The sequence below is a fragment of the Nasonia vitripennis genome, chromosome 4, assembly GCF_009193385.2.
Source record: "Nasonia vitripennis strain AsymCx chromosome 4, Nvit_psr_1.1, whole genome shotgun sequence".
NCBI classification, from domain to species: domain Eukaryota; kingdom Metazoa; phylum Arthropoda; class Insecta; order Hymenoptera; family Pteromalidae; genus Nasonia; species Nasonia vitripennis.
The window spans coordinates 25,142,559-25,164,784 of NC_045760.1; the positions used below are offsets into that span (position 1 = coordinate 25,142,559).

The 22,226-nt window shown below is 41.0% G+C and overlaps 1 protein-coding gene and 1 pseudogene across 3 annotated transcripts; both read right to left on the reverse strand.

Annotated features, from left to right (window-relative positions):
- Positions 1 to 1,244: 1,244 nt before the first annotated feature.
- On the reverse strand, positions 1,245 to 14,432 carry LOC100679337. 3 transcript variants are annotated; one of them, XM_031930396.2, is made up of 10 exons: positions 14,017 to 14,432; positions 12,775 to 13,506; positions 12,092 to 12,305; positions 8,450 to 8,634; positions 7,648 to 7,710; positions 7,431 to 7,558; positions 6,678 to 7,064; positions 5,231 to 5,652; positions 4,125 to 4,409; positions 1,245 to 4,010 (listed from the first exon to the last, which is right to left on the reverse strand). In XM_031930396.2, the coding sequence occupies exons 2-10, from the start codon at positions 13,348 to 13,350 to the stop codon at positions 3,544 to 3,546; spliced, it is 2,727 nt and encodes a 908-aa protein (XP_031786256.1). In that variant the 5' UTR covers positions 13,351 to 13,506; positions 14,017 to 14,432; the 3' UTR covers positions 1,245 to 3,543. The 3 variants fall into 3 exon arrangements, with proteins under 3 accessions (XP_031786256.1, XP_031786255.1, XP_003425343.1); XM_031930395.2 differs by having other exon boundaries at positions 4,125 to 4,412; positions 14,017 to 14,430; XM_003425295.3 differs by lacking the exons at positions 12,092 to 12,305; positions 12,775 to 13,506; positions 14,017 to 14,432 and adding an exon at positions 10,400 to 11,203 and having other exon boundaries at positions 4,125 to 4,412.
- A 6,281-nt stretch (positions 14,433 to 20,713) lies between these two features.
- On the reverse strand, positions 20,714 to 20,892 carry LOC116417497 (annotated as a pseudogene).
- Positions 20,893 to 22,226: the final 1,334 nt, after the last annotated feature.

The window sequence follows — 22,226 nt, forward strand, 5'->3', positions numbered from 1 at the left end:
ATTATCATAAATAAAAATGTCATCAGTTTAGTGTACAAATATGCCCTCTATCCTACTTAATTGCACTGCAAATTGGTGTAATATTTGAATTTATCAGACATTGTTTACCGATATTGATTTTGCTCTCCGATAAGTATCAATTCATGAGCGTGCGAAGATAGTTGGCATCTGTGAACGTCACATTTAAAAGACCGGAAACGATGAACCGTTACATTTTGGGGATGGAGTCTATGAAAACAGAGGAGCTCTCCGCTCCAGACGCATTAAAAAAATTGTCTTGCACACTGGAATAACCCTCGTAGAAAATTGACCTTATTTCTGGATAGAATTTCTGGTCAACGCGTTTTAAAATCAGATTTATTTGAAATTACTGGAAATACTCTGAAACGAATTTCTGATTTAGACTAGAAATTCTGCCAAGAAACAAGGTCAATTTTCTACCAGGGAACAATCGTCGTTTAATTATCTTGTAATTAATTTATTCCAAAATATTAAAACATTAAAATTTACTCAAAAAATAATCTTTTAAAAATTATCTCTCATATCTCTATATCCGAAATGGCGTCATATACAACAGCCTGCACGTGGCTCTGCCACAGCGTAACATGCGCTTGGTTAACAGAACGGCTGCGGAGAATGTCCTTTGTGCGAGTGCTGAAACCGATATTTAAACTGCCTCAATGAGATCCTTGTATAGGGCTTCCACGCTCTTACGAAATTTTGCGTGCGCGTAATTTTTTGAGAATATTTATGGCTTCATGCACATTCTTTCAACGACGTGACGGTGATTTATTTTTTATTTAAATTGCAATAAAAGTATTCTTTTTCATTGTAAATTTAAATTTAAATCATGTTGATATAATTTCTAGCTTCAATAACTACGCAGTTTAAAGTATTAAATAATATTTTTTTAGTGTCAAATGCAGTCCGTCACAAGAGCAGCCACGCAGTCGTCTTTATCGCTTCTCAAGTTCAAGAAATCTTTCTCCATGTGCTTGACTTTCCCGAAGAAATGCAGACGACTGCACTCGAATTTCTCAGGCGATAGACCCATAAGATCTGATTTCAAGACCGTCTGGAAACAGTCGCTTTGGTACAATCCGAGCTATTCAAACTCACTGCAGCGTGTTTTCTTCCATGACAAAGACAATAGCTTCGTTCATTACGATTTAGTTTATAACGTCCCTGTAAACGCATTGATAAAAGGTCTATATAGAAATAGCTAAGTTACAAAAAGTCAAGGATTTCTGTATAAAAACAACTTTATTGTATTACGATTACAGGATAAAAGAAATTTTTGGCAATTTGACAATTTTCCGGCAACAGTGATATAAGTCTCAAGAAAAACGCGCACCACATCATTTAATATGCTTAAACAGCGTTGTCTCTAATGCAATCATATAGCGTAAGTAATACAGCATGATAATCTATCGAATAATCATAAATCTCCACATACATCGCTCATTACAAAAGTTTTACCTACTTAAGATTAAGAAAGTCCGGAACAAAAACCCGCAGTATTTTCGCTCGATTTGTACATCCTTTTTTTCAAACTATAATGTTCATATATTTTGAAAATGTTCTTACGACTAAGTTTTTATAAATATACGCATACAAAAAACACTGCTGTTGTTTTTTTTTATTTATTTAGTTTTTTTTTAATCCATAGTATATATAGTTCTCCTTGTTCAAGAGTAGTTTTGGCAACAGAGAAGAAAGAAAATACGCACCGGTGGTACACATCCAAGATCAGACGGATTTTCTAAAACAAAATCGCTCTGATCCGAAAGAAGTAGAAGCATTAAGTAGAACGCAAAGTTCTTAGTGTAATTCGAGGAAAGTCGTCTACAACACGTTTAAAAGCCATGGCGTATTTCAAAATACTGAATGACTATACTAGAGCAGGTACTTCTTTATATGTAAGTATTTTATCGTCGTATGATTATGCACAAACTTAAGAATGTCTAATAGTTCTCGTCACTCATATATTTCGCCATACAAAAGACATTCTCACAGTCGCTCGTTTACAAATTCACCGCTATAATATATAATAATACATGGATACACATTCGCAGAGAGACGTGATGTGCTTCCACGGAGATATACATGACGGAAAATGGAAATCGTTATATAACGTAATTCTCTCATTAGGAATCTATAAAGAGTCTCAACAATATCAAATAATTATACTCGACAAACTTTTTCCTCTCATTTGTCATTTCTATTATAATAGTGTCGTATTGTCCTTGGTCCAGTGATGATTTTCAACGAGTGGCTATATAACGATGACTGAGCTTTTACATCCTCGAAGCAATGCGAAAACTATTGGAGAACGTACACGAGAAGAGACTACGCGCGCACCTTTTTTTTTGTATTTTATAATCATTTTTTTTTCTCAATAGTTCGTTTTTCGTCTACTTGAAGGATTCGTTCGCTCGAGTTTGCGCGTGTGAATTCGACTATTTTTATAATCGGCGCAGAAAGTTTTTAGAAATATATATGTATACTGTTGACTACGCAATCTTACTTCTTTAACTATCTATATAACTTGTTGGCATGTTTAATTACTTGTTAAATTACGAATCAAATTAACAACGCATAGTTCCAGTATAGAATTCTAAAATCAACGAAAAAGCTCTCGTCAACAAAAACAATAGCTTAATAGTGATAATAATGATGAAGTGATTAAAAATGCCAGCTTTCGTAAATCATCGTGACGACGCGAGTTATACATCGTCGGTTGAAAAAATACCTAATTGTGTAATACGCTCTTTTTCACTAGGCAAACATTTAAAAGTGCTCGATGTTCCGTCTACATTTAAAACGTTATTGTTTAATTTTTTTCCGCGTCTTTTCTCTCGAGCTTTTTAATACATATAGCACAATTTTCTCTAACATATCTTGTGTACCAAGCGAAATTTACATGCATTTCCAGCTTAACGACTAAGTTATATTCTTCAAGAGTATAAAAACTTTAACCAATCAAAAAAAGCTCGCACAAACGATACTGTCATAAACTTTCGCTCGAAATGATTTTTCGTAAACTTAATCCATCAAGGCGCTTGCAATGAAATAAAGTATACTAGTATACTTATAATAGTAATAGCACAAACGCAACTTTAACTATACAAGAATGTAATAATATAGGAACAATGAAATATACAATGAGAAAAGCGCATAGACTATAATAATAATAGTTTTGTAGAAAGAAAGATAGTCACAAAGAGACATACTTTAGTTAAGAATATCCAGTTCACATAGTCGAGTTCTCTCGAGCAAAGCATGTAACACATATTATATAATCATACACCTAAGACCGAAGTGAGTGTGTTTATGAATTTCAATACATCACTGAGTCGCAAAAATATTCGTTAAAATTTCTCTCTCTCTCTCTCTCTCTCTCTCTCTCTCTCTCTCTCTCTCTCTCTCTCTCTCTCTCTCTCTCTAAGTATAAAAAATCCTTTCTACCAGTTCGCTCTTCACTCCCTCGTCAGTGGCAGTAAGCGAAACGAAAAAATTACTTTCTTCTTACAAAAGATCGCCTCAAACGTTAACCGGCCTCACGTCCTCCTCGAAGTTTGGCCTGTAATCGTTAAACTCTCTCTCCTCCTTATCAGCGACCTCTTCGCAGTCCTCGTCAGCGCCATAGGCTCCATCGTCGCTCTCGTCTCTTCTCTCGTCGTTCGAAGCCACGGCCTCTTGTTCGACAGCCTGTTGCTGCTCCGAGTAAACGGAGACGACGCTGACGTTCTGCGACGAAGACGGCTCAAAGCCGTAGCGTCTCTGCTGTCTTATCACCTCGTACTCGACGTCGGCCGACGTGTGAACCGAGTGTGCCAGGGGCTCGTCGCTGTTGGACGAACAGCTGGAGTTCGAGGGCAGGTCGACCATCTCGGAGCTCTGCTGAGGCTGCTGGCGACGCGATCGTTTGCTGGAGGGACGCTTCGGGAAGTGCGATGACTGCAGGTAGCTGCTTGTGCCGGCTTCCGACTGATGGCTCTCGGTCTTGACTGAAAAATTTTTTTCGCTTATTGGGGTGTTGTAAATATACTTTCTATGACTACAAATTACAGTAGCTGGAGAATTTTTCAAGCTAATTACTCGTTTCGCTTTAAGATCCTTACCTTCCTTTTCGGTAGCGACGTCGTAAAGACTGCTCTCAGGCCCACAGCAGGAGGACACGTCACCGAAGTAGAGCTCACTCTCGGACTGTTTGGGTTGGATGTTGGACTCCTGCGTCTGGAAGCCGGCGTTTTCCACGCCCTTGAGCAATTTTTTGTGCTTGTTGCTGCGAGATGCTCGGCCCTCGCTGTTATTGCCACCGGTTTCTGTGTCCGTGTCGTTCGAAACCTGCTCCGCGTTCTCGTAATTACCGCTTGGACGCTTGATGTCCGGAGAACTGCTGTAATCTACTGGAGAAGGAAAAAAAAATTGTTGACGTTAGCTACAAGTTTGACGTTTACGTGAATATAGTCAATCCGCGCAGCTTGCGATATTTCAGGCATCATAGCTGTGATAGCGAAAAATTTAAACGAATTTTTAATCTTCGTTTGGAGATGTACTAATTTTGTATCGCAGTCGGAGTAAAAGAAGCACACGCGTGTGATATGTTGAATGAAAACATCCCTATATCTCCGGAGGAAAGCGAGTTGCAGAAACCAGTTTGAGGAGCATCGTCGCGACGTAATAAAATCAATTCGAATACGAACTTGCATTTTCTACGCATTATGCAAAGTATATCTAGACTCATTTTCAGGGCAAGAGCCTGGGCTAAATATTATAAAATACGTCGTAAATTATAAACACTAGTACGCATGGTCATACCTTTTTTTTATAGTACTTTAAGACATTTTTACGCATAGTTAATAAAAATCACAGACAACTTTCTCCTTACAAAATAATTTGAAACTCCTTTTGAGCCCTGTGTACAATTCTTACTCTGTACAATCCATTTTGACAATAATTTTTTTTTAACTTCTGTACATTCTCAAAAACGTTTATTAGATTTAGCTAGATATTATAGAATTAGTTAAAAATGTCTGTCTCTAAAATTATCTTTTTATAGAGAAAATCATCCAAAACTTGTTGACCATGCGAAAACATTTTTCGAAGCATTATACAAATTTATAATCTTTTTGCTAGTGATTTATCAATCATGTTTCTTAAAAGTATTCAACCCGTCAACATGAGCCCATAAAGTATTTTAATAATTTTATAAACGAGAACCAACCCTCTCTCATCGGAAAATTGTCGATCCTCTTGCTGAGCCTGGTCCTGGGATCGGCAGCCGGAAAAGCCAACATGGGCCTCCTAGCCGGGCTGTTGGGATCGCTGTACGGCGGAGGCGGTCCCCAGAGAGGCACAGCTGTCTCCAAGACACTGTACGGACTGGCCCCGTTGTTCTGGGCGTAGTGATCGTCGTGTCCGGTAGCTTGCAAAACCGAGTACGCCCCGGCCGATTGCGGGCCCAAGATGCTGTAGGGAACCATTCCTCCTACTCCCGGGTCCATCAGGCCTTCGGGACCTTGATGCTGCTGGTGGGGGCCGTTTTGGGCCTGACCGGCGCCGGCCGACTGGTGGCCGTGGAAGCCGTAGTTCGAGTCGGCACTGGGGGCTGGGCCCCTGCTGCGAGACCACGGTAGTCGCCAGCGTCTGCAATCAGAGAGAAATCGGCGATTTTAAAGAGAGAACGGTGACATTATTTTTCGAAGGGAAAGCGTGTCAAGGTCGATTTGAGGGTTTTTTTTTCAAGGGATAGCTCAAGTGATTTATAGGAGGACTTCGGCAGCTTTGATGGCTAACGCGCGAGACGAAATATTGCGCTTCGGACTTTCGGAAGCTATATAGGTATACTCCTGCAGCGAAGATCATTGCAGATGCATTAGGTAAAGGATGTGAAATTCGGTATGAGTCGTGCTAGTGAATTCGCCGAATGATCCCGAGAGTATTTCTTTACGCCGACGTTGATTTATGGGATTGACGCGCAAGTTTTTTTCACGAATTTCTCGGGGTTTCCTTTGTCCGGAATCATATTTCAGCTTGAAACAAGCCACGCTTTTGGAGAGCCTTTCAAAATAGAGAAACTCATTTATAGCCGCGATGATGAATTTACTGTAATGATCATCTTTTTACACGTGTTTTGGAACGCATTTGTATCGCGTCCGCATTTTTCAAGAAAAAACCGAGGAATACGTTTGGAGTATTGTGAAAACGTTTTACATTTTTCACCCGTAAAAGAATTTGCCCTGGAAATTCTTGAACTACATTTTCAAAATAGCGTCGTATAAGAATAATTTTAGAGTATTTTATTTCTGGTTGCATTTTTCTTTTTGGCGTTCTATATTTATGCATGTATTTAATTCATCTATTTATTGAATATAAAAATGCAAATCAATACGACGATACCTCTATAAGCGTTGACTTATTTTGAGGTATAAAAGATAGAAGTTAACTTTTTATATTTTTAAATTATACCTGATTGCAAATTATTTTTAAAAAACTTCTACTTAAAACATGTAGCAGCAGTTAAAAATAATATTTATAATTCAATTAGAGTCTGCAAGAGGCAAACTAATTTAAATTTTTAAAAACTATATTACTGATTTATGAATAAACACGATGTACGAGAAACTCATACAAAATAATAAAAAGTCCTAATAAAATAGATAAAATCTCACCTCGACGGAGCGAGATCCGGATTCGGCGTGTAAAGATTTCCAGGCGACTGAGCCCACCAGGGCCCGATTCCTCCGCAGTCGTTGCAGCATCCGCAAGTTCCAGCCGGTCTAGCGCTGACCAGTCCAGGTCCAGCGCCCTGTCCGTACAGCGACCTGCACCTCAGCTCCAACTGCTCCCAGTACATCTTCTTCTTCTCGTGGCTCAGCAGCTGGTACACCAGCATGCAGCTGAAGATGCAGGCGAGTATCCCAGCCACTGACACTCCGAACAAGGCTCGAAGACAGGCGTAAAGGGCCCCGTGTACAGCCTCGCAGTGAGGCGTTCCTTCGAAGAGCACACCCGGGTCGGAGGCACGAGACTGGGGCGCACCGTAGCACGTGCAAGATCTGCGGATTATCGGGGAATTGTTATATCGAGTGATGCACGAGGGGTTTATCGATTTCGGTCGGCTGACATAGTTTTTCTCGGGTCAACGGGTGCACATCGTGAATTTATGCAAATCGACGGCGTATAATTCGAAGCACCAGACTTCTTCGTGAATATATTACGCTTCGAGCTGCAGTAGACTCGAAATAGAAAATCTCGAGTTTCGACAGACGCCCCGAAACAGGAGACGATATTCCCGGAAGCTAGCACTCGAGGGAGCGAACAGAGATAAGCTCGTGAGAAATTCAAGGACCTCTCTCTTTGTAAAAATACTCGCCCGCATGTGTTTATCAGTGAAAGAAAAGCGCCGTGGCGGCGAATCTTACTTTGCTCGAGCTGTGTAGACGCACTCGCGGAGGCCCTGGAGTCGTGACATGTGAACGACAGTTGTGGTGACGGTCACGAGGACGCAGACGAGCGCGCAGACGACGCTCACGGAGCCGCAGACCTTCATCTGCAAAGAATCAAAGGAGTGCGTTGGTGAACAAGTGCGAGGAGCTTTCCGGGGCTATTTTTGTCGCTATGGTGTAATAATATGCTTACCAGAAAGCCGTATCGGTGCTTTCGCCGCGCCAGGAGCATCGTGAAGAGGCCCATGAATATGAGCTGTGGAGAAACAAAGGCGAGAGATTAAAAATAAGCGTCAACCCTTTGGCTCGTCTTGTATTCGTTATTTTTGGTTGAAATAGCGTAGCCGAGGTTTATATTTACTTATCGAAATCACGGGCTATTGGAAAAATTCTGCTATTAATATGAATCAAGGCATATACGTGCGGATGTGCGTATCGATTGCTTATACGATATGTAAGATTCTACGTCATGGCTATGTGAAAAAGAGATTTTTTTAATCAAAGAGTAACGTCTTTAATTTTCCATGACGCAGAGGCAAAAATATAGAGCCACACGTGCAGCGGGTCTCGAGTTGAAAATAGGCTAACGCGTATAACGTCAACCTCCAATTACGTTGGTTAGCGCGAATATTGAATCTATGGAGGCAAAGAGTTGTATTATAATGTCATAAAAATAACTCGATGCACGCAGACTCCCTCTCTGCGCTGCACTTTTTCTGCGGCTATGCTTTTAGTTCTGCTCGGAGGTCGATCGAGTGACATTTAAGAGTTATTAATAATAACTTTTACGTTAGACACACTCTAACTCAAACTGATGGAAGCTTGATGTTATTTCAACCGTATAGAGCCCTGTTGTCAGTTAAAATTTTTTTATACTTTTTGAACTTATCTGGTAAATTCATTTTGCACAACAAAAATATGTAAAAAGAGTGTAATTGCAAACATTTTCAAGTTTGTTAAAAAAACCGCAAAAATATAAAAAATTCAAAACTTACCATAGTGCCAGGGATGTAGCTCGGCACAGTCTCGAAGAGCGCGAGACTGGCGGTGTGCGCCGATAGTACAGCGTGTACAGCAAGGAAGAGGCTGCCCACGGCTGCACTTAGACCGCCGCAGAGACAGCAGAGCACGACGTACTTCTTGCAGCAGCCGCCGCTACCCTCGCCGCTGCCCACGTGGCCTGAAAAAAAGAAGGAACGCGCTTTTAGAGTCGAGTAGGGAAAATGAAAGAAAACACGCGCTGTGTATTTATAGAGTCAAGGGTCGAGTTCTGTGCGCTCGCAGTGCGGTTATTTACGATTTTTCGACGGTCCACGGGGTTCGTTAGAATTTACGATTGTTATTATTGGATTTCTCTGTTTTCGAGGAGTACCTCAGCGTTGTGCTTTTATTGCGGTGATGATGCGTATTTTTTTTACAAAATATTTTCGTTCTTTTACAAACGTTATATCCTTAACGCCATCTTGACAGATGAACGATATCGTTAAATTCTCTCTGAATTAATTACGCTCCTCGTAAAAGAACGGGCCGTTTACGACTCCTTCGTTAAAAAGCCGAGCTAACTTCTCTCCCGAATTAATTAAGAACTTGGTCACACCGATCTTCAGAAGCCAAGTGCCCCTCGCTTCCTTTCACAAATCACACGAGCCATCGAGCATCGCCTCCGAAAAATCTCCCGAAAAAGGAAACGCACATACAGAGTCCGTATCTCCGAACCTGCATCTCCGTCGCGTCATCCGAAAATCCAGAAAAAGCGGCCGTACAACACACGCATACACACAGCGCAGCGCTTAAATCCAGACACAAAACATCGCAGAGCGCGACGAGGTACGAAATGAAAGAAGCGCGACAAAAGCACGGAGGAAATCGAAACGAATGCGCGCCCGCGGGGTGTAAATACAACGCGGACAATTCCGCGCCGCTGCAGTTTTCCCCCCATTGTTCGACACCCTCGTGGCTTTGTGTCGAAACTCTGTGGGTCGTGTAGTTCTTCTCTTCTTTTTTTTCCTCGCCGATTTCCATGTGACCGAGAGAGCATAGGCCCGCGCATGCAGGTATACGGCCGGCTCTTTCCCCCACCCCCTCGGCGAGCTATTCAGGCTTTTCTCGAAAACCCGGCTGAGAGAGAGAGAGAGAGAGAGAGAGAGAGAAAAGCCTTTGAGAAAAACTTTTCCATCCTCCCACTACTCGCTCTTTTCTTATTCTCTTCTTCTTCTTCGTATACCTGTGCACTCGGAAGGAACATCCGTACGGTTACGTGGGAAGAAAGAAGAAGGATCACAGGTGCGCCGACGCTTTTCCAGAGCAAGTGTGGGAAAAGCGCGAAAACCAGCGTCATCGGGATAGAGGCGTGTGTTCGTGATTTATCTTCGGGTGGGGAACAGGTGGCCGCTACGCGGACTTTTCTCCTCATTGAAATCAACCCCCGTGTCTCTTTCTCTTTTCTACTCACGTCTCGCGCTTTTAATTAGCAGGATATTGTTTAACAGCGTTTTTCTCTCTCACGTCTCTCCTCGCGGCTTTGTCCGCTTATTGGAAAAGTTGTTATTGTTGCGCTGCGGATGGAAGATTAAAAGTTTTATTGTGCATTGAAGGATGCGGAATTGCCGCAGGTCCGACAATGCCAGCATTGTGCCCGACGACTATTTCCGTTAGATTTATTTATTTTAGGAGAAAGGAAATATGGCTAGTGTGTGTATCGAGCGAGTCGAGTCGGTTGGAAAAATAAATAGTCGTTCAAGCCAGCGGCGGTATCGAGTGGAGTAATAAAACGATTATATACTTCGACGGTCAGTGTGTGTGTGTGTGTGTGTGCTGATGGGGAAAAATAGTATACACATTCGTACCAATGTAGTATCCAGCGTATAATAAAGTATATCACTATTACGAATGATTCTACCAAAACGAAAAAGGAGGAACAGCCAACGACATAACGAAAAACCTACCGCATGCGTGAGTGCACCTGGCGGCAGCCCTGGCGTGTTGCAAAAAGTTGGCATGATGATTGGCGGCTGCCGCGGCGTGATGGTGCGCGGAGAAGTGCTGAAAGCTCTGAGCTTGCAGATGAGCCATGGCGAAAGCGTCGTATGCCACCGGCTCGACCGGCTGAGCTGCTTGAGGTGCTACTGGCGCGGCTGCCGTTGCTGCCGTTGCTCCGAAGCGACAGCGCACTATGTGCAGGATCGGAAAGCCACGGTCCATCCTTTTATCTCTCAGCCGGACTTGTGGCCGTCGATCGATATTCCGCCGCGTGTATAGTCTGCCCGATGATGCAGGTGCGCGCGCGAGACTCTGACGTTGTTGTCGTAGCGATGACGTCGCTATAGCCTCCTCTTCTTTTTTTTATTTACATTTTTCACATCGAGCCCAGAAGAGCAGGCCTCGCCGAAGCTTCACAGCGCGCTGGAGATGCAATTATCCCGGCGATACTTCTTCTCTCCAAGCGTATCATATCTGCGAGGCTCCGCAGCACTCACAGTCAATTCTTCCAGTCTGATAATTCTGCTCTCTTCGTTGCGTGCTCGAGAACAATACTTAGGTCGAAGAAACTTTTTATCACACTCTTCGTTGCAAAGCGTACGTCCTTCCGCGACACCACCGCCTCATCTTCTCCGCGCTTGGGCCGACGAGAACGGCAACAATAACAATAACAAGGGAAAAAGCGAGAGTAGCGTTCAGCTCATGGTCGCAGCGGGCCGTCGAAAAATTGACTGTTCCCGTGCAGCCGCTGAATTTTCAGCCGACCCGCGCAGACTCGCCAGACTCGCGCGGGTCAATAAATCCAAGCGCACGCGTCGTCAGGGACAACCGAGGATGAACGAGCCGAAAGCTCTGAGAGGGAGAGAAGGAGCTTGCGAAAGCTCATGGTGTACCAGAGGAGTTGCTGCGCCGTCGATGGGTTATCGACCCTGTTGCGCTGCTATGCGCGAGTGTTGCTTCTTCTTTTTTCTCCCTTTTGTTTTCAGCTTTATTCGATCGACCACTGCTAAGGCTTGTATTTGCACTGGGCAAGCTGTGCGCTGGATGTAATTCGATTCGAGTATCTTTGACAGATTTTTTTCCCTAGTTTGTTCGATTCGAAGTTTTATTTTGCGTTCGGTTTATAGTTCAAATATTTCTTTCTAGTTTTATTCAGTCGTTTGTTTACGCGGAGCGGCTTTCGAGATCGTGTCACGCATCGAGATTTTCGATTAAAAGTCAGTGTCATACTTGGGAGAACGCCGGCAAGACAGTTGTTAACTCAGTTTCCCGAGCGGAAATAACTCGGTTATGCGCGAGCTTCAGCGCTGATTTTTGAATTCGCTTATACAATGCTCACGCATACTTCGTTAGACGGAATTCGTCGGCTGCAGTTTACAATATTACGTATATCGGCTACATTTTTAAATTTAATTATGCCGCGCGGTCTACGGGGCCATCGACACGTGTCAATAAAGTGCGCGCATTCCTGCAATATGCGATGCGTCCAATACCGAAGTTTTCTCCGTTAATTAAAATTATCGATTTCGAAATACCGCACGCACGAAGGAAAACTTTATTCGTCCAAAATTAAAAGTCTGGCGATAAAGGGCTTGGAAGAATTCTTTAAGAAAAAAATCCATAGACACACGGAGATAAGATTGAAAATTCAGACTCACGGTGATCGGCAGGAACGGCTGAAGCCGGTAGTTCGTATCTCCGGTTGGACTGTCTCGGCGGTGGTCTCGGAGGCAGTGCTGGAGGCTGTCTTCCAGGTTCGTTGTCGTTTCCATCGGATTCACGCTTCAGTCTTAAGCCCTGGCGCAGCTGCTCCTGTTGCTGGTGGATCGCGTGGCACTGGCACTTGCCGCTCTTCGTTGCGGTCAGTCCGGCCTGCGTTGACGACAGGGCAAAGTTAATTAGCGATTCTTTCCTCGAGATAACGCGGTTTGGTAGGTATAATATGCGAATTTTAATTATGAGGATGTACGGGTGTCCATTAGGAAAGTTTTTTTCCCATCGATACAATGCAGCATCGTACGGATACAGTATAGGAGCCATAAAAATACCCACATGAAGGTGGAGCATTGAAGGAAGAACCGTTTTTTAAGATTATCGTGGTGTGGGGTATCCGCAAGCGTGAGATCGTGTGGATAAAGGAATGAAGACGTCCGTGAGTTTGTGTGTGTGTGTGTGTGTGTGTGTGTGTAAGACTCGAAACGAGTTATAGGATGATAATCTAGCGATCGGGGGAGTGTCGTTATCAGCGATACCGGGATTATGCTAATCGGATCTCGTCACTTCATTAACGCTGAATTTATACGTCTCCCGGCTATCACAATAGTCCATTATTCATGCTCACCTGGGACTCGCTGCTCAGCTCGACCAGCGAGAGATTCTTGTTCTTCTCGGCCACGTGCGAGTATCTCCCGAGAGTCTCCCGGTTCAGCGTAGGAGTCCTGGTGTTGTCCCTCTCCTTGGCCAGCTCGTCGAGACTCGTGGGTGGTCTCATGAGCGACGTCCTGGGCTGGGGCTGTCTCGGGTAGTGCTGATGGTTGTGCTCGTGGTTGTGCATCTGCTCCATTCGACTGTGGCTCCTGCAGGCCGGAATCGGTACGATTTGTCCTTGGGAAGGTGAATCCGAACAGTTGATCGTCCTGCGACTGGGATAAATGTGGTAATGCAGATGTCCCATCGAAGGATCGCCGAAGACGGTGCCAGGGAGAATGTCCTGCAGCTGATGTTGACTGATGATCCCGGAACTCGTGCAGAGGTTGATCTGATGCAGGTGAGTCGGCTGCTGATTTTGTTGGCGAGAACTGGACGGATTGTCGGACTGCTGGTCGGACATGCTGGCGTCGCTCTGGCTGATCTCGTAGTACTGGAGATTCGGGAAACTGTCGTGCGGCTGCAGACTCTCGCGATTCGGCGGCTGCATCGTTGCGGATGATCCTTTTTCGAAAATTCCAATGACTGTACTTTCGGGTTATACTAGTCGACGATACGCATCGTCGTCGGAGATCTGCTGCGTCAAGGTGATTCGATCCTTTTTTTCCCTCTCGAATCCACGTGTGGGACTTTTACTGTTAGACACCTGGAACGAATAGTTGTTGTGACGTTAATGAAGCTCAACGGTCAATACAAATCGATCGACGGTGCAGCATTTTTCGCCTAATTAAAACCGGTATTTTTTAATCACTCGACAACAAACATCGACCGATAATTCGTGAAAGCGAAATTACTCTTTCGTAACAACTCGTGCGAGAAAGACAATGCCCTTAGCAGTTAACGATGATCGTAAATTTTATACAGCTGTCCGTAAGTGTCTACATAGAGAGGCACTCACGAGACACAATTATCGCAAGCCGATTTTTGCGCATAAATCTCATCATTAACCGCGCGGTCACATTGTCACTAACGTTCGAAATTAGCTAATTACAGTCTAACCTACAGCATCTACTCTGACTCAGTCTTACGTCAAACGATCGCAAAATTAATCGTTATCCTCCAACCGATCTCTCTCGCGAATAAAAAAATCGAGCGCCGATCGGATTTCTAACTGTCCGAAAACCTCCGAAAACACACACACACACACACGTCTTACCTGAGAAAACGATCTCGGCAGCTCCGCAACATCAGCGCTGCACTCGCGACGCCGTTATGGCTCTTTCTCTCTCATTCAGACGCTCTTTCTCTCTTTCTCTTCTCTGGTCCCGAGAGAGCGTATAGCTACAACACACTGGACATTCCAGCGGCTGGCAAAATCCGGACGACCGGTGTGTCTCAAGCAAACGTGATCCTCTTCTACGTCACACTGGCACTGAATATTCTGACGGAAAACAGCACCGAGATTGGTAGCTATCGGTATGCGAAAACTATTGAATAACCGAAGCGTGGGATCGCTCGCGCACACAGCTGATGCCGTAAAATCCACACACAAGCGGCAGAGCGAGAGTAAGAGAGAGAGAGAGAAAGAGAGAGCAAGAGCTCTGTGCGTCCTCCACCTTCACTGCGGCAGCACTGCGAGCAGAGCCTCGCTCATTTCGGAATGTGGCCCTGCTGCCGCTCTATCCCCCCGCTACGGCCGTATATACCTTCTCTCGACGGACACGCGCGAACTGCCGAGGAGCCGGTCGCAGGGCCTGTGCTATGGGGGAGAGCGAGAGAGAGCGAGAGAGAGAGAGGAAGACTGCGCGCTGTCTTCGTGAAGGAACGTAATTGGGAGAGAAGTTTAACGTACCGATGCAGCAGCAGTAGTAGAGGGCTGCGCGATTTTTTTACGTTAATTGTCGTAATTTGTTGCTGCCGAGAGTGCGTTTTTGCGCGAAAGGGGTACCGGATGGCCGAGGCTCGTTTAGCAAATACTTGCCGTGGATGAGACTGCGCTGCGCATCGAATAATATTCCGAGCCCGGGAATTACGGGCTGTTGGCTTACGTTTAGAGGATAGTTTGCGTCGGTATTATCGTGATGAATACGTTGATGGATTATTGCTGTTACGTGTACTACGATTCGAGATTAAATTTGGAACACAAAAATGGACCAAGAAGTCTCGAAAAACGCGCTCAAGAGGGCGATTCATGCATCACACAAAAAAAAACTTTCAATTTAACTCCGAGTAGGGTATAGTGTAATTGCAGGGGGTTCGACAAGGACTCGGCGCGACTCTATACGTATAATAAGCATCTGGAGAAGAGGCGAGATGAAAGAAAAAGGAAAGGAGAAAAAATAGCCTGCGCTGTTGTATATCTATATATAGTCTGTATAAGAATGAACGGAGTAATAGGTTTAGCGCGCATACGCATAGCGTATGTGAGTGTACGCGTACTGTACAGAGTCTAGAGCTGTGCTCGAGGGTAGACTGCGGTCTGTACGGCGGGACAAAGAGGTATGCAATTACGAAAGTCAAGACAAATAAAATTGTGTCCAGCTGTGTATCAACATACTGCGGTCTTCGCGGTATTATCGTGCGGAAATGAGACATCTGGTGTACGTTTTGATCCGCGCAAAGTTTTTTTTTCGCATAAATAAAAATTTCACACTTTAGAATCTCTCGCACATCGTAACGTATTTAAGCAAGTGCGAGGAACGGTGCAACTCCCGGATAATAACGAAAACCTACATTTGCCGTCGGATGTATACATTACACGCACACATTCACGACGCTGCAGCACAATAAAGAAGCGCGCGCGCTGCTATACACACAAAAGAAAGCAGCGAAAAATGACTCGTAGCTCGGGTTTCTCTAGTCCCTCCTCCCCGTTTTTCTCCAGAAATCTCATTCAATGGTCCCGCAGTCTAGTGTATATGAGAACATGGTATACTTCATATAGAGCTGACGAAGAGAAGAGAAGCCCTGGTAACAGTCGGGGGTTAGAGGATTTTTATTGCGTCGCTCTTTCTCGGCGGGTTTCGTTATAAATGGACAGCTTTTCCACGAGAGAGAGAGAGAGAGAGAGAGAGAGAGAGAGGGAGAGAGAGGGGAGCGTGACTTTTCTCCTTTTGGGAAATGTGTCCCGCGCTTCCCGTGTGTATGTACATGTGATTGGGATGATTTACGATTTTTGCGCCGTGCGGCGCGAGGACGTGGAAAAAATAGCCGAGGCTTCGATGGAGCGGCTTTGGCTCTGATGATTTTATTAGATGGGTTTTAAAATTTTTTTCGGCTGTGCCTGTATAAGAGGTTTTGGTTTTCTGTTGTGTCATAGGAAGCGGATCGTCACTTGCTCGACTTTTTGAGAAATTAGTGACGACAGGTTTTCATCGTATACGAATGAAAAAATAATTTTAATTTTGCTTTCTTTCTAAGAAGACTTGTAGTAGTAATTTTATTGAGTTTGTGTAAAAAGATGGAAGTGTGTTTTGATGTATTTTTAGTCGAAAAAAAGTGTTTTTAGAAAATGTCCGTACGGATTTGTGTGTGCGTGTATGTGTGTGTGTGAGGGGGGGGGGGGGGTGTTCGTATACGCCTGTATCTCAGTTTCAGTGGATACTCAGTGGATTTTAACCCACCAAGTCTCATTTTCTTTGATTTTACTAGTACATAGTGGGAAAACAATCCGTTTTTACATTTTGTGGACGCGTTTTTTTTCTATAGTGATTTTTTAGATTTGAGAAGTCAGTTTTTTTCTAATAAAGTTATAGGAAAAGTTAATAAAAGTGAATTGCTTAATATGTACCTGAAAGAGAATAAAATTACCTATCTTTTTACCGTCGAAAATTTATACTATCATTCGTCCTTCTTTAGTTAACATGAAAAATTCATTGTTATACAATGAATTTTTTGAAATCATTCTAACTCTAAAACTACATGTCGAACCTTTCTAAAAAAAACGAGGTTATTGAAGGTTATTAGGACCATACACCATTTTAATTGAAAGTTATTTCATGGGGCAGATCCCGAGAAAAACGGCAATAATCCAGTAAAAAGGCAATAATCAAGTTCCAATTTTATATTTAGTTAGCATTATATCGTCGCTCCCTACTAAGACTAACACAGTTCAAATTTTTCAACAAAAATTAGCACAACTCACGATTTGCCGCGAAGACTAGCACAACTCGGGACTTTATGTTACTTAAAATATGAGTATTTAACGTTTTAACTGGGTTATTGGGTTGGTTAAGTTCATGAAAACCTTGGACAAAGGCAGACGAACCTCAAATTTTAAAAAGTTTCGGAAATACTAAAAAAGTGAACAATTTAAAAATTTGTTCGTAAAAAACTATTGTATTTGGGAAAACAATTTTAAATTCGGTAAAAAGTTGTAAATTGTGAATATTTAAAAATGTTTATTAGGGGACAGTTTCGCAAAAATCGGGAAATTCTTATAGAAATTGGTTGTTTAAAGTTTGAGTTGTGCTAGTTTTCGCGGCAAATGCGCGAGTTGTGCTACTCTTCGCGGGATCGCGCGAGTCGTGTTAGTCTAGCGTGCGTCAAATTAGTTGTGCTACTTATGAGGGGGAAATTTCAACAGTGCTACTCTTCGTAAGGACCGACGAATTATAGTACCTTGATCCCTTTCTTTTGGGCTGTTTATGAAACCAGTTAGTTTCAAAGATATTAGGCTTCCAAATTTTGTTTTTTCACCCTGTATACTCTATATAACTGAAAACTGCATCGCTTAGATCTCAACTTCTATAAAATGAATTTTAATCTAGACCTAGGCTCGTTTTTTTCTGTTTTTGATACCAATTCGTGAAAAACAAGATTTTTAGCTACGCATGTGCGTTTTTTATGGCGATTTTTCGATTACTAGTGATTTTAGATGCGTTCCGCAAACTATCCTAACCATTATAACTTGGAAACTAAATGTTGAACTTTTCCTAAAAAATCACGATTTTTGAAGGTTATATAATAACTATAAAGACTACTTTAATTTCAAGTCCTTTCATGAAACAGATCCGGAGTCCTTCTGTTTGTTTCTCTAGAGCAATTGGAACGCGTTATCGTGAATGTCAAAAAGTATAAAAACTTTAAAGAATTATATATGAAGTAAAAACAATTCTGATATGAAAGCAATACATAATGTTAAAGGAAGCTGCGTGCCAAAGAATTGGCAGTGATTTTTCTTTGAATTATTATTATTGTTGCTATGGAAGGGAGTATTGTAAAGTGAGTTGGGGTGTATTTCTTTGTTCCCGCAACGTGTTCGTTTACACGTTTGTATCTATGTCGCGCCACAGATGATCGTATCTAAAGGTCCGAGATAACGTTAGTCGAATTTGATGTACCTATAGGGTCAGGATTACTTAAGATAAGGAGGCTATTTGAACATTGTATCTCATAAGTTTGGATAGAATGTATGACGCGCGCCAGGTAGAGATATCGCGTTTGGGAACCGGAAAAACATCTCACTCGTTGACTTTTCGATGGTTTAAGAGGATATTATATCTCCAGTTGACTTTGATAAAAATGCATCAGTGCTATACAGTTATTATTTTGTTTATAAATATAACGTTTAACGGAATTAGATGGTTTTAAAAGTATTTTTTAAAAAAAAGTACGTATATTAATCCCTATATAAAATAGTCATGACCGCATGTTGTGAAGCCAAGATAGACGTTTTGTGATTCGCTTATGTAGTGCGCATGCGTCTAAATCAGGAAGCCTAAACGTCTTTGAGGTTCAAGCTCTAGTAAAAAAAAAGCTGCTAATTCTTTGGCACGTAGCTTCCGCCAACAAAATTTATAGTTCCAATAGATAAAATACTGTTCAAATATATATTCAATTAATGATTTTTAATACTTAAATACTTTCAATCTTGATATTTTACTGAATAAGCACCTGTCACAGTATAATCAAATCAAATAATTTTCATGAAAAAAAAACCTCAATATTTTAAATACCATAGGGTCCTCATAACCTCATAAAAGCACCCGGGAGGAAATGTGGTACTTTCGGTGCAGGTGTGGAGAAATAGTACATTACGATACGTGTGACTTAAATGGTTCTTTTCTACACGGCGCTAAGCGCCGTGTAAAACTGAACCATTTAAGTCAAGAGTATCGTATAAAATTTTATAGCACAGACTGCTAAAATCCGCAAGTCTCGCCTATTCGTGACTAAAGTAGTCCTTATTAGCATCGTGAGGTTAGCGCACGAGTGTAGCGAGTGTGATAAACACGGTGCAAATAAGGACTACTTTAGTCACAGATAGGTGGACTTAAACCCATTTTTTTCATTTTCGAGGTTTAACTCAATGGCTTAAAATTTTTACAGCAAATAGATATCATTGTTTTTTTATTGTCATACATTTTTTCAAAACGTTTAACAATTTAGTTTTAGACGATAGTAATTTTTTTTAAAAATCACCTTTTTTATTATAACAATCGAAATGAAGAGTTAATCTGGAAAATCGTGCGGAAAACAGTAGCAATTTTATGCTCTTTTAAATACACTATTGTTGAATATATTGTATAAATCACATCATACAAATCATATCATCAAATAAAAGCAAAAATCGACAAATGGCTACAATATGGCCATAAAATGGTCGGAATCATAAAAAAAAATTTCCCGAATTCAGAATCGTAAAACATGCATGTCAAATTTTATTACGATCGGTAGCGTGGTTCCAGAATCATAACGCCATCCGCACAGACATTTTCTGAAAACGCATGAAACGAACTCTAAACACCTCCAAATGCATTTCTACGAAGTTTTAGCGAAACTGAAAATTTTATTTTTACAAAGTTTCCCCTAGGAGGAAGCAAAAATAACATGAATATTGAATGATTCTTTGGTAAAATAAGGTGAATTTTGTTTACCAATATATAATTATAACAATCATCTGAAGAAATTTCTTTCAAAACTAATAAAAAGGATTCCAGCAGCGATATTTATAAATTAAATTACAAAACAAAAACTATAATAAGTCATATGATAATGCTTAAGCATTTTCTACAGTATATTGATTTATTGCTTCCTTCCTAAGGAAGCTTTGTAATAGTGATTTTTGGAGTTTGTCTAAAAACATGTTGGAAGTGTGTTTTAAAGTATTTCAAGTCGAAAAATAGTGTTTTTAGAAAATGTCCGTATGGAGGTATGTTGTGCGTGCGTATGCATACGCCTGTATCTCAGCTTCTACTAAGTGGATTTTCAGCCACCAAGTCTCATTTTCTTTGTTTTTACTGTAATATGGTAAGTAAAAAGTCCGTTTTTACATTTTTTATCTCGTTTTTTTATAGCGATTTTTCAGTTTTATCTGATAAAGTTATCGAAAAAATGAATTAGACTAAATTGCTTAATATGTACATTTAGAAGAATAAAATGACCTATCATTTTATCACGGAAAATTTATACTAGCGTTCGTCATGCTTTTATTATACAGCATAAAGCGCAATTTATTGAAATTATTTTCACTCAAAAACTAAAAAAAAAAAGGGATTGTGATTGAAAACGTTTCAAGTCAAAAGGATTTTAATCGACGAAATCTTGCAAGTCGATTAAATTTCAATCGATTTCAATCAAATTCATTCAAGTATTTTTAGCAGGGATGACTCTCATTTAAAAACTAGTGCACTTACTAAGTTATAAAACTGGGCCTCATTCACACCTAAATTGTTTTAATAGCAAAAATTGAGCAGTATAATAATCACGAGAATCACCTAATACCTAGTCAATGTTTGCAATTAAAAACATTTTTATGTGAATGAGGTCCAGTTTTATAACTTAGTAAGTGTGCTTACTTAATTTAAATAACATGTTTACCAGCGAAACATTTTCTGAAAACATTGCAGCATAATATTGTTTCGAATTTAATACTGTTTCTGTATTAAATTAAGGAGATTTGGTTTGAATTAATTGTGTGGGCCGTTCTTTGTGGTACTGCAATGACGGTCGACCGGTGGCAGAGTCGGATCAAGCCCCAGACACTCCGCCATATTCCAAAAATCAGATCGATATTCTGACTTCTCAATGAGAATCGTATCAGATATCAAGCTGATAAAAACAGAGGAATTCTTTCATTTAAATTAGGACTGTCCCTGGAACGGGGTGAAAACATGGCGCTTGGCCTGCTATGGATCTTGCTTATTTGAATATTTCGATCTCTGGTTGATTAATGCCAATGAGTGTCATGTCTTATCCGTTGCGATAGTCCCATCTCCCCAGTACTACACTACAGTATTACACTTAGCCATGTAACGGTTCCATTTTCTCCGGGGGTTGGGTGCCAGGGTTGGTTTGGGAAAAAGGTAATTAAAAAGTCTATTATATAAGTTTAAACAAAAGAATCAATGTATTAAATGAAATAATTATGATTGTGGATTACTAATGTTATGAACCACCTGTAACATAAATAAAACCACGCGGTCGTTAGGAAAATTTTGCTTTTACAATCACAAGAGTTTAATATGTCGGCCCAGTTACGGTGTTACGGTGCGACTACCGTATTACAATGCGGTTACAATTTTACAGTGTATTTATGGTACAACAGTGCGACATCAGTTACTTTTTATAAGATTGTTATAAAATCTAATTGTGATAGTATAATAATAAAATAACGATTTTGTTCTAAACTTTATATACAGATTTATTTTACAAAACTTTGTTTCTTAATTATAAATACCTTTGTACAAAATATTTATTTATAACATACTATACATTTAAAGGCGTTCAATAATTAAAAAAAACAAGTTTGGTGTCGCTACTATATACATTTTTTTCGGATTTGTATAAAAATTGCAATCCTATAAATTTGACTACTTTCCACTGATAATATTTCATCATTAATACTTGTGATTTCTTTAATAGCATTAGAATTAGCATAACATGTTGTATTAATTAATTGATAAAGAGTTATTTCACATTTTCTTTCAACGTCCCTATTGATAAATCTCAGGTGAGATGTCATGACAAAATCTCATCTGACCACGTACGTGAATTAACTAAGTTCCGCAGCTGAAAAAATTCTAAGTTCGGTAGGAAAAAAAATTATTTTTAAAACTATGTTTTTTATAAGATTTCCAATCGCTCTAGATTGTTCCCAAATAAAGCATTAAAATTTTTTTTTAAGATTTGCCAAAACTGGCTAAATCCTGCAGCTGAAAAAATTCAAAGTTTGGTGGAGAAAAAATTACTCTTAAGACCGTGTACAAATAGATTTATCTTTTACATATTAGTACGCATATGATATTTTTGAGCCGCCACAGCCATAGGGTCCACTGCGTAAGTGCGAACCAAAGCAGTTGAGTAAAAACTGTTATGGTAGACTGTTTCTACACAATGTGTAATACATCTGTGTAAAAATTAGATGCATAATTCACTATAGTGCATATTAAACCATAATATCAAATATTCAGTATAAATATTAGA